The 13,308-nt window shown below is 45.6% G+C and overlaps 1 protein-coding gene across 2 annotated transcripts in view; it reads left to right on the top strand.

Moving 5' to 3' along the window:
- Positions 1-2,755: 2,755 nt before the first annotated feature.
- Positions 2,756-13,308, top strand: part of TSC22D2 (TSC22 domain family member 2) — a 41,864-nt gene continuing 31,311 nt past the window's right edge. For both annotated transcript variants that reach the window (XM_075268785.1, XM_075268783.1), the window contains exon 1: positions 2,756-4,935. In XM_075268785.1, coding sequence (XP_075124886.1) covers positions 3,188-4,935 — 1,748 coding nt within the window. In that variant the 5' untranslated portion in view covers positions 2,756-3,187. The remainder of the gene's footprint in view (positions 4,936-13,308) is intronic.

The raw sequence follows: 13,308 nt of genomic DNA, 5'->3' as shown, positions 1-13,308 counted from the left end.
TATCCCTAGGTTATATATTGAAAATTAGAGTATAACAGGCGACACAACTCCTACAGTTCCCACCTGTCTCCAGTGACAACGGTCTGAATTTTTTTAAACTGCAGATGATATGTTAGAACTGCAGTCAGTGAGGGCAGACAAAAGAGCCTGTCACAGGGGTCAGTGACCCATCTCTGATACAGCAGCAGTACTTTCGGCAAGTAAAAAGGTCAGATCATCAACTAACTGGAAAATTGTCAATCAAAGCTTTACAAAAGAGAGTTAGGCTAAGGCCCCATGTAGTGAGCCGCAGTCAACAAACGCTGTGGAAAAGACTATGGTGGAAACTAAATGCATTTTTTTCTGCAACGCTTTTCATAGAAAGTCCTCACAGTTTTCCTCTGAGGACTTTCTGTACCTATTGCATCTCTGTAGTAATCATTGACATGCTGTGATTTTCAAAAATGCAAGTGTTTTTGAGCAGTTTTTCCACTGCAGATTTTTTTTCTGTAAGGTGTGGATGGGATTAACTAGAATCCCATCCATTTTGCAGGGAATGTAAAATGCAGAGTTTTTTTGCCACAGTGTTTCTGCCACAGACTACACACAGCGTTTTCGCATCATAGGGCCTTGGTCTATGGCCTCACGTAGCAAGCTGTGGCAAAAGAACACTGCAGTATAGACTGTAGCAGAAACACATCACGTTTTATTCTTCAGCGTTTTCCATAGAAAGTCTGAAGGGTTTTGGTGGAACCCCCATGTTTAAAAAAAAAAACAATGTGTAAAGTACTGTAAAGTACCTGCAAAGTGGATGGAATTCTGGCTAGTGATGTTTGAGTGCTAAGGCCCGCCCCCAGTGCTTCGAGAGAACTAATTTGCATACTGATGAAAACTGGGATTTATACCGAACGGCGGTGTGGAGAAGACATCTAAAGGTAGGAGAATAGCCTTTCTTAAGGCTATTCCTGTGTCAACAAAAAAAAATTTGATTTTAATGATAGGATCCCTTTCATGTAACACTAAAGACTCCTCTAATAGCTGATTGACCAGGGGCCTGATGTCAGACCTCAACCAATCTTTACCAGATGACCTATCCTAAAGATAACTCATCAGTTATGAAGCCTTGATAACCCCTTTAAGAGGACCTTTCCCCACCTCTAGCAATTCAGGTTCTTAGCATCTGTTAATAGGGGCTGCTCCACTAATTCCGACACAGATGGAATTTTCTCTAGCCCCCCACCATTCTCTAACATTAAGGACAGTTAGTTTTGGTGCCTGATGCTCTGTGATGTCGGAAGGGTGGTGTCAGGCAGGGGTCGTGATTCAGGGCTCATTCACATCTGCGCCCAGCACTCCGTACTTCAGGTTTCCGTTTCCTGCATAAAACAGAGGCAGGAGACGGAAACCCGGAAACCTGCAGGATTCTCTCTCACCCATTCATTTGAATGGGTGAGAAAGATGCCCGGCCGTGAGCGGTGGTGAGTGTTTTATGCTCTCCGCCACGAAACCGGGTTTTATAATCCGGACACAGAGTTGGACATGCAGTATAAAACAATCACCGCTGCTCACGGCCGGACCCGGTCTGTGGTTTCCGTCTTCTGGCATGCAGAAGACGGAAACCACAGAACGGACAGCTGAACGCAGGTGTGAACCTAGCGTCAGTCATCGGCAACCAGTGTCAGAGCTCAGAATCACACCCCTTGCTTGACACCGCCCACTTGACTGTACAGAATCTAAATAGCATATCAGGCACCAAAACGAACAGCATTGATATTTCAGGAACAGTGGGGACTAGAGAAATACATCCGACTGTGCCAGAATCAGGGGACAAGCACCTATTACATAATATAAAGATCTAGGCTTGTGGGACACGGGGCAAGGTTCTATTTAATTAAATTATATTATAAATCAGGCCAGCAAAAACAGATAGCAGGCAGCCCCATTTCTAGAAAATCCATGGTCATCCACCATTAGAATATTTAGTACAGTATGTTCCTCCGATACAAGTGTGAATGCTGCCTAAGGTGAGCTACTATTCTCATTCTCTATTCTACTATTCTCAGCCACCAAACCATGTGACGCTTGCCCTGAACAACATTGTAGTGATGTGCACCACCATCTTCCAGGCACTTTTTAGCCTTGGTTTTCATCACTTTGATACGCCATTTCTACTATATTTTTGCAGTCACTCCCTCCCCCATGTGCCACTTTCTATAAGTGCACGGTGACTTCATGTACAGCACACACTACAGGAACAACAGTTCCAAACTATGTTCACTCTCACCAAGCACAGCTCTGCGCATGCCCACTACAACAGCACCCTGTGCCAGTCTTCCCCACAGCTCCAGTCACGAAGGAGTTAAAGAAAAATACCACCCCGGACTTAGCTAACTGCAACACAAGCCGCTCATAGACAAAGCGGCAGCAGAATCCGGGGCCGTACCAGCAGCACCACCCCCTCCTCCACCTCCTACAGCAATGCCCGAGGGGAACGGTTTCTCCTGCCCGTCATCTCTATCTCTTCTCTTTCCCCGCCCCTTGCGATGACGCAGTAGAGTCTGACCAATAGAACGGATTTATGAATGGCTGCAGCCCGCCCTGCCTTTTAGCACAGTGCCCCTGGCGGCCATCTTGTGTACAATGATGACAGCGGTTTGAATTTTGAGTGTGTGAGGCAGCGCTGAGGAGGCGGTGCCGGGGCGGAGCGGAGCTGAGGTCAGCTCGAGGGGGCGGGGCCTCCGGAGCCGCCGTCACTAACAGACATTTATCCCTTGTACTTTGCAGCCTCCTCAGCGTCTCTCACTTCCTCTCAGTGATTCGGGGACAGGACAGCAGCACATCTTAATCCTGACATGTCTGTCGCACTGGAGTGCAGGTAGGGGTGAGCGGGGGAGCCGCGGCCTGTCCCCCTCCTCGGGCTTCCCACATAGGGTAAAGCCGGTAGCGCCATCTGTAAGAGGAGCGAGCGGCCTGTACATCCCCGGACTGTGGTGACAGAGGAGGCCGGGCCTAGCTGGGGCCTGTAGCAGTAGCAGCGAGCCTTCATCGTTACCGGCGGAGCCGCAGAAATGTGTACGCTGCGTTAGACGTTGTCACCGGGAAGTCTCCCCTCCCTCCCCCGGACCTGGGTGAGGAGCTACCCCCGAGCGGGACCGCCGCTTCCTCCCCCTGCCTCCCCGGGGGACGTGTCTCGGCTCTGCCCCTCATCATGTCCAAGATGCCGGCTAAGAAGAAGAGCTGCTTCCAGATCACCAGCGTGACCACGGCGCAAGCGGCCAGCAGCATCACCGAGGACACCGAGAGCCTGGACGACCCCGACGAGTCCCGCACCGAGGACGTCTCCTCCGAGATCTTTGATGTGTCCCGAGCCACGGACTACGGCCCCGAGGATGTGGTGGAGCGGAGCTCGTCCGAGGAGACCCTGAACAATGTGGGAGACGCCGAGACCCCGGGCACCATGTCCCCCAATGTGCAGCAGGAGGCCCCGCTCATCAGGAGCAGCGGGCACCCGGCTCCCAGCCAAGCTGGTGCCCAGCAGCAGAGCGGACAGGCGGCTACACCCACCAGCGTGGCCCCGATCTCCTCCTCCTCCCCCTCCGCTGCCACCAGCACGGCCGCCTGCAGTTCACGTTTCCGGGTGATCAAGCTGGACCACGGCTCGGGAGAGCCATACAGGCGGGGCCGCTGGACGTGTACCGAGTTCTATGACCGGGAGCCTGACAGCAGCAGCACCGTCATCACCAGGACTGCCGACTCCATCCGGCACTACGAGCACACACCGGAGCGGGACAGCGGCCTGGGCGCCACCGTGGGCTCGGTGCATGTAGGGCATGGGCCGGACTCTATAGCTGACACTTCCCTGACTGCTGTGTCACAGCTGCTGCACCCCGACAAGCTGAACCAGCCCTCCCAGCACTTTGTCATTGGGCAGCAGCCCATAGGTGGAGCAGCGTCTCAGGGTGCTGCTCAGCCCTTGTATCCTGCTGCTCAACAGATGATGGGGCAGCCAGGCCAGTCCTATGTCCATGCACAGAGTGGCCACAATGGCAAAAGCCCTGGACCCCAGAATGTAGCTGCTGCCCAGACTGGCATGTCTATGAGTCAGCAGCAGACCAGTGCTTCTGGAAGTCAACCCCAACAGTTCACCTACTCCCAGGCCCAGATGCAATCGGGCCATATGATGGGCACCCAGGTCTCTGGCCAGGCTGACTATGTGCAACATTTATCTGCTCTACAATCACAAGGATCCAGTCAAATAGCACCAGGTACTGGAGCTCCAGGCAGTCTTCCGGGCCAACATCTGCAAGCAGGTGGAGCGCAAGTACTGGGCCTTCATACCAAACCCGGTGGTGACTCGGTGAGTCCAGGATCAGGACTTGTTCCCAATGCACCAACTGCCCAGAGCCATCCAGTTCACATGCCACAACCTGGAGCCGTGGCGCCTATTGGTGGGGTGCAACAGAAACCTATAAGTCAGCAACAAGTGACTGGAAGTAGTCAGCTCTCAAACATTCCTGGTGGACACCACGCCATGACCCCTGGCCTGCACAATGTGCCCAGCACTGGGGCTTCTGGAATAACAAGTAGTGTGCCTAGTGTGTCAGCTACCCCTGTTACTATGCCAATTGCTCCTTCGACTTTTGTACAGTCTCCGTTGAGTAGCCATACTTCTGTCAGCAGGAGTAACAGCTTGATCCCAACAGTTGGGCTTCCACCTGTGCAAGGTACAAGCAATGTACATACAAGTCTGCCACAGTCCACCATTAGTCAGTTTCAGAACCAGCCACTGGCTGGTCAAATCGATGACCGGAGAAAGTCGGAACCCCTACCTCAGCCGCCAATCCCTTTGATTTCTGAGAAGTCTTTTGTGAAAGTTCCTATCACGGACCCTCTATCAAATCCTCTTCATTTACCCGTGTTTGGTTTACCTATCCCTGTTGATGGTGAGGATGACAGGTATGGAGCATTTCACATTTGTCTTACTTGCTATACATGCATTTCTTTCCAGGAACTGGCGTAGGTTGTCTCGTGTACCACTGAGTGACACTCTTGGCCAACAGGTTTCTAAAGTGGTGAAAAATGAGTTTACCCTTTCAGCTCCTTAGTTGGCTAACTGACTTGTGTCCTTTTGTAGCTGATGTGGGTCTTGGAGGGTTCATGTGCTGTGTGTGTGCAGATAATCCATCTAATCTTTCCATGGTATGTAGCACAGGAAGTGTCTCACAGAGTGGGTGGCACCTGACCTGGAGCTGTACTATACAAATGGTGACACAGCTCCCGTTATCTCTCCATTATATCAGACCATAGTGGGGAATCTGCCGGCTCATAAGTGGCATAACTCGCCTGCATTCCTGACTACCATGGACTGTTCTTTGGCCTTCAAGCTGTTGCAGGAATGAGTTCATGATGTTAAAAGTATTGGCTGATGTGGGCATGTGATCTGGGTTATCTTTGGTCACCAAGGAACATCAGAATCCACTAAATCCAATCCCCTTACAATGTCTCAGTTTTCTTTCTAGTTTGGTATCTGGTATGACAGTACCTTCTAGCAGGTTTGGTCTGTGGTAGCAATTGGCTGGTATGTAGTGAATCTTCAGCCCCGCAGAAAACTTGTCTTGTGTAATACGTAGTGTAAGGGATCATGCACGTGACTGTATTACACCTCTTAGTATATGGCCTTATAGATCACCATATGTAATACAAAGGAATGGGCTTGAGAAGACTGTGAGTGAGGTCTCATGTCAGGATTGTGTAGACGTTTTGCAGTGTCTTGGCCCTTCCTTTGGGACTGATCCGTACTACCTAATCTGTGTTGCTGGAAGTCTTGTGACTGATGTTTTGCAGGCTTTTGGCATATAGTACAGAATAGCATAGTTCCACTACAGAAGCTGCAATACGTTCTAGTGGCACAGGCTGGTAAATGTGGCTGTCGTTGGCTTTATCACCTGGCTTCTATTAGGTATATGTTGGCTTTGGTGACGTTTATGTTGCTTTTGGTTTTAATTTTTATTTTTTTTCTGTTGGAAAGCAATATTAGTGAGGGGTTGCTGAATACAGTCTAGTGTCCTGTAGCCTCTTCTGCTGTGACTAGGCCGGGCTTCTGGTTCGGGATGGATGAGCACAGGCTGTAATGGTGACAGTCTTCTAGCTTACGCCCTGTGCACATGTGCCTTAGCATAGCTTTGTAATGTTACAGCGCATTTGTATCTGTTTTAGTAAATGCTTGTATTCCCCATGAAATACTCCGGAGCATCTTTTCTTATTCCCTTTTCTTGCACTGTTCCTGTTATTCCTCCTGGCAATGTAGGAATAAATTGACAACCGTGTATCGCCCAATGGGGGTGTGTCCCTGTATTCTCAGTACCGATTGGACAGCGTCGCTCTGCTATGGAGTTGTCAATTTATTCCTACGTTTCTAAGAGGAATAACAGGAACAGAGTTATAAAGATGCTTCAGAATTGTTTTATGGGAATTACATGTTTTTCCATAAACACTGTTGGGGAAAAGGGACCGGTCCTCTTTAATGTAGTGTTTGCTGCTTTTTCGTTTAACAGGGTGCTTAGGTAGGACTTGTGTGACAGTCTATAGGATTGGCAAGTGGTGAGCAGCTACTGATCATAAATGGAGGATGCTGGTTGACCACTAAGTTGTCAGAAGTTTTTACGATGTGTTGTAGAAGTCACGTTTGGGCCCGTCCCTTTAAGGCTACATATGGTATGCAGATGTAACTTGTCTTCCCCAGTAAGTATCCTAGTTATGGCAGCCTTATGTGTTGTAATTTATTGGGGACGATGACTTTTATGGTCTTTAGTTTTCTTCTTTTTCCTACTTTTTATGATTTTCAGTGTTCTGTCACATACTGCAGTAAGGATACACTTGCTTTATATTACAGTGTAACCATCTATTTCGTCTTTTATGTCTGCATCAAAGAAATAGGCTGAAAATGCAACTGTGGTTTCCCGCAGAAGTTGTCTTCTGAGCTTTTTGTATAACTATTACTAATAGTGCTGTCGCCATGTACTTCAGCAACCGTTCTTTAGATGCATCGGCCGACGACTCTGCTTCATGCGTATGGATTACCATTGTATATTAGTATGTGATATTTCAGATCATACCTTCTATAGAGAGACATGACTGAGTGTAAAACCTGTCACCTCTTGAGTGAAGGACACAAATATTTGGTGACACTAACCATTGGAGTGGGGTGATATGTGGTAACTGTAGATTGTAAGCTCCTCTGGTGCAGGGAGTGATGTGAATGGACGTAGTACTATATGAATAACGGATAAGTTTTTCTTGTTTATGACCTTCCACTATTTGGCTGCCATATGTGGTGACGGTACTTCATGGACAGGCTGACTTCTTTGTGAGAAGCCCTTTTGAAATGTCATTTGTTTCCTGAGGTAAAAAGTCTGTTCCCGCCTTCATTATGGGCTGCAAATGTAGAGCTTAGCGCAGGTTTTGTTTGGTTCCCCACTTTAAAGGGGCCTGCCACCAGAAACCGCAGAATCACACCAGCGTTGTGGAGAACATTGTGTTGGACACCATTATACTTGTTATAGATAGTCCAATAGGTGCACCATATCTGTGAAAGCTTGCTTTTTTTTTTATAATAATATGTAGATGAGACTCTGGCACACCCCATTGCACTTGACACATTTGCATATTTCTAACCCTCCTCCCCAAATAAATGTTGCATCTGTTGGAGTATTACGTTATGGTGGTGCTCAATGTAATGCCCCCTATGATGCACTGTGCCAGGTTTAATATGGTGCTTTCTCATGTGTACTGGTATACACAATTTCCAGAGTGAGGTAAAAGTTCTGGGCCTTGTTGATGCTTGTGTGGGGTTTTTTAATAACTTTCTACTGTATAACACGATAGACTATAACGTTCATAGGTCATCTAAGTCAGAGGTAGACAACCTTGGTGAGTTAGTGATTTACTATTGTCATCACTACAGTAGTAATGCAGAAGTAACTGAAGACCTACGGTCATAAAAATGTGTTTTATTCACACCGACGTGGCCATGTCGGTCATGTAGGCTGCACCTCTACACTGTGAAGCTGAAATATCTTTCATGTTGTGCTCAAAGTGATAACTTTTTTTTTTTTCTCTTTGCACATATAATAAACTTTTTTTTCTGATAAAGATCAAAGACATGGCATATCTGCAGCATATTATCTCATTACATAGATTATCCATTAGAGGTAGGGATGTGTATTAGATCTACATGAGTCTAATAGTCAGAACCCCATCAGATCAGTTTTAGGACAGCGCAGCACCCGGTAATGTACAAAGTGTAGCAATGGCCTTAGGGTACCGCAGCACTGTCCCACAGACATCAAAGCGCAGTGCTGCAATACCTAAAGCAGCCATTACACATCGTACGGTGAGTGGCATGTAAACATTACATTGCACCGTCCTGGTACTGGAAAAGCCGCCAGTGAGGCTTTTTTCCACTGAATGGTACCATATCGCCTCAGTTCATCTTGTACCCCTTTATGTCATTTTTTTTTTCACTCGGTTATGGATGCTTGTTTAATTTTAGTACCTTTTTAGACTAGTTAAGTAGCAAGTCAGTGGTACTATAAGGGCACGTGTCCAAACACTGCTCTTCTGGTTGGTCTTCACTAGATGACATCCAGCTACTATATGAAGTAGGACTTTCTACAGTGGAAAACAAAATGCATGATGCCTAAACAGTCAAGATGAACCCAACCAAGGTGATCTGGTAATATGCAGAGGAAAACTGGCTGTAGTTGAGTCATCTATACTCTTCCATAAGTACATGCTTCAAGCACATTTTACTGTCAATTATTCTTTTCAAGTGATAGGGAAGCATTGTGTGATGGTGGCCATAGACATTAGATGTATGTCTCCCCAATAACAGTTGTTGGGGGACATAAAGATTGGGAAGATTCACTTTAACGGATTCTTCTACTCTTGAGCAAATAAGCTGCTATAAGAGAAGTCTGATAGTGATTCTTTTTTTATCCCCATTCAGAACATATGCTTGGCTGAGCACACATGTGTATGGGCGTATCATCTGACAGCTATCTAATGTGTATGGCCAGCTTTGGAAACTGACCACAAAATAGAACTATGCAAAATCTGACCTGACAAGTTGGACTTTTTCTGGCCATTGCCAGATGGAGTAGATAATACCTGTAACATTTTTGGTGTACTCTATTAGAGACATGGCACATACATTTGACATGGTCAACTAGAATGGCAGTCTTCAGAGATCAGCCCTAAAAGCCAAGTCATTTAGAAATATGAAATCTTGTAAATCCAGCCTAAATTATTGAGATCTACTCTGGTACTGTTATATCAGCCGATAGATCCTGATCTTGCTGTACAGCAGAAATTATATCCACAAATTGTCTTTCATTGTAATGGTTGCACATCCTAAGCTGAGGCTCACAACTTATCACATGACTTGTATCACTGTCATACAAAGTGTGTAGTATTAATAGTCCCTCTGCCTCCCCGAAGTCTAATTGACATTGGCTGAAGGAAAGACTGGGGGCTATGTCTTCACTATAGCATTATCTATAGAAGGTGTATTAGTAGGAACCTGTACACACATACGTTTCTACTTGGTCAGGTGTGCTATGCACAGTCAGGTTCTGTAGAAACTGGATGACAATGATTTTGCGCAAAACATCTACATTTAGCTCATATTGGAAACTCATTGTGCTAACTTATTCTTATCTGAGGATTCACACAGGCTTTATGTAGGAAGACTTTCCAGTTGTAACTGCGATTGTATCAGGCTACAGTTACGGTCCAAAGAAATACACCGTTACACCGTGTAACTGAGGAATGTAAGTGTCAAGAGTTGGAAGCTGAGAACAGCAGAGTGGGCCGTGCTACACTTTGTGGAACCTCCATTCACTTCTATGGGAGTTATCAGATGTGTGGGACAGCCTGCTCGACTGCTTCTGTAACTACCGGCCATGGCATAGACAGGACAGCGCTTAAGGGGCACCGATATTGAGATGCCTGCACTTATCAGACGTTTATGGCATGTGCTATAAATGTCTAGATGGAGATGCCCTTGTAAAATGCAATGTATGGCGATGTGAACGCACATCGCCATACAATTAGAGAACAAAGAATGGACCTTCCTGTGTCAAAACATTTCTGCAATGAAGATCATAATATCACCAATGACATGAAAATTTTGGTATTAAGAGGGAATTTTAAATCCAAGAAGAACTGACGGATTTATGAGTACAAGTGCATGACCCTATTTAACACTCTGGAGAATGGAATGAACCTTTCACATGGGTTAATGGCATCCTACAGAAATCACTGACCTGAGACAGCCATAAAGACAACAATGTGAAAATGTATCCAGCAAACCAAAAATTAAAATATAACTTCATTTATAAAAAATAAAATGACACTCTTACATTGTGCGTCCAGGATACAAGAGCGTAGTCAAAAGCTTACGTGTTTTGGAACTCCTTTTGTTGTCCCTTACTCATTTAGCTATGAGTAAGGGACAACAAACGGAGTTCCGAAACGTGTAAGCTTTTGACTATTATGCTCTTGTATCCTGGACGCACAATGTAAGAGTGTCTTTTTATTTTTTATAAATGAAGTAAAAGTTTGCTGGATTATATTTTCACATTGTTGCACCTTAGTAACTCCACTGCAGTCTGGAGTAAGTGTCCGTGCAACCTTTCATTATTACTAGGTGGAGCGGTTTTTCCTATTTTGTTGTTTAGCATAAAGACACTCTAAACTGATAAGAAACTGGGGATTTGTTTACGTGTACATACCAATAAGCCTCTTCCCCCTCCCCCCCCCCCACACACACCTCCTAAAATTCTATCCCTATGTGTCCTGTTGTACATACGGTAAATATGCAGCCTTCAGAAATTGTTTAGTTATATCTGAAGAAGAAGCCGGGAGCTTTGAACCGTTATTTTCTATCATCATCATGAGTTAGCCATTAAAAAGGTATCATCTACTGAAGACTTTCAAGTTTTTTTTTTTGTTATATTTCCTACCCACTGGATAACACTGTACAAAAACATTTTCCTTATACATCCATTTTGTTATGGAATCTCTTTAACCCCTTAGCGACCTTTGACGTACTATTACGTCATGGACGCGAGGTACTTTGCGCACCATGAAGTAATAATACGTCATGGTTATAAACAGCCTCCGTGTCTCAAGACACGGAAACTGTAAGAAGGTTGCTGCTGTCCATGACAGCAGACAACTTTCTTTACATGAATCGGAAGATTTAACCCCCTCCCTGCCACGTGGATCGCTGCAATTGGACGATTGCTTCGCAATGTCCAATTGCAGCTTGCCGGCACAGATCCAATGATCTGTGCCGACAGATCGGTACAAAAGTGACAGTGATTGGAGCTACACCTTGCACCAATCCCTGTCGAGTGTTTGGGGGGCGTACAGTGGTGCGACCCCCTCCAGATGTTTTAATTGGTCAATCTGCCAGCATCATGGCAGATTGACCAATCAATGGCGTGCAGGGCAGTGTAAACTTCGGGCACTGCTCTGCTTACATCACTCCCTCTGGGAATTGCGAGCAGAGCAGAACCCGTGCTGCCCTGTGAGCCCTGTGCGTGAGATTGCTGCGTTACCGCTGCGTCATACCTCGATCAGATTCTGCCAGACGTCCTAGGTCCTCTCCCAGCCAGCCCTCTACTGCCCATCTCTCCCCTCTGCCGTCTCCCGTCCCCCCTCCCATCTCCTCTCCACCCTTTCCTGACCGAGGCATCTGAGACTGTCTGGCTCCTCCAGCTTCTGGGTCCTAAACTCTGCATTCTGTGCAGAAAAGAGACTCACTTCCCTCCCCTTTTTGAGAAAGCCCTTTTTGGCATTTCTCCAAAAAAAATTTTGTTTTGTTTTGTTTTTTTTTGCATTTTTGCATTTTTTTTTTCCTTTTCTTTTTTTTTTGTTTGTGCACAAGCTTTTTTTTTTGTAAAACTCGCCACCGCAAATTGACCAGTAATAAAATATACGTTACTGGTCACATTTGTGATTTTTGGCTCAGTTTTTTTTTTCTAGTAGGTAGAAAAGAGAATTTTGTTTGTGCACAAGCTTTTTTTTTTTTTTGTAAAACTCGCCACCGCAAATTGACCAGTAATAAAATATACGTTATTGGTCACATTTGTGATTTTTGGCTCAGTTTTTTTTCAATCTATATATATATATATATATATATATAGCTCCATTTTTGATAGAAGGGAAGGTTGTTTTTTTTTTCGTTTTTTTTTACATAAAATACACGTGGTAAAGCACAACACACCCCACACTGAAAAAGTTTCAAAGAAATAAAGTTTCAAGAAATAGTTTTATATACTCAAGTAAAACACCACACTCACACAAAAATGTCCCAATCATCCCAAAGAAGGTTTTCAGTAGAAGAGGCGTACGCCATACTGGCCTCTGACACTGATACCGCCAGCGAGGGAGAAGAGGAAAATGCCCCATTCCTTTATTTTTCCTCTTCTTCCTCCTCCTCCTCCTCCAGTGATGAGCAACCCCAAAGGAGGCGCCCCAGAACAATTGCTGAGTTAGTTGCCCCACCTGTAGAGCCCATGTGGACCCCACCCCCAGAAAATTATGAGCCTCAGCTTCCTGACTTTGTTGCCCGGTCAGGAATACAAATTGAGACTGAGGGCTTCAGAGAAAATGACTTTTTCAAAATCTTTTTCTCTGATGAGTTTGTAGATCTTATGGTGGCCCAAACGAATTTGTACGCTGAACAATTTTTGGAACAAAATGCCACCTCTTCCTATGCCAGGCCACAGAACTGGACCCCAGTAAATGCAGCAGAAATGAAGATTTTCTGGGGTCTTATTCTGCATATGGGCATAGTGAAAAAACCTAAAATTCGTCAGTATTGGAGTACAGATGTCTTGCACAACACTCCAATCTATCGAATGGCTATGACCAGGAAGCGGTTTGAAAGTATCCTAAAGTTCATTCATTATAATGATAATTCCCAGTGCCCGCCCCAAGATGCCCCAAATTTTGACCGCTTATACAAAGTTAGGCCAGTCATTGACCACTTTAGTTCCAAATTTGCAGAGTCCTACATCCCTGATCAGAACATTGCAATTGATGAGTCTCTGATCAGTTTCAAAGGGAGGCTAAAATTCCGCCAATACTTGCCCAGTAAGCGGGCACGGTATGGCATTAAAATGTATAAGCTATGTGAGAGCAGTTCAGGATACACTTATAAATTTAGGGTGTATGAAGGAAGGGACACAAGGATTGAGCCCCCAGACTGCCCCCCAATCCTAGGAGTTAGTGGGAAAATAGTGTGGGATTTGCTGCACC

The sequence above is a fragment of the Leptodactylus fuscus genome, chromosome 3 (assembly GCF_031893055.1).
Source record: "Leptodactylus fuscus isolate aLepFus1 chromosome 3, aLepFus1.hap2, whole genome shotgun sequence".
NCBI lineage: Eukaryota > Metazoa > Chordata > Amphibia > Anura > Leptodactylidae > Leptodactylus > Leptodactylus fuscus.
This window is presented reverse-complemented; position numbering and strand designations above follow the sequence as displayed.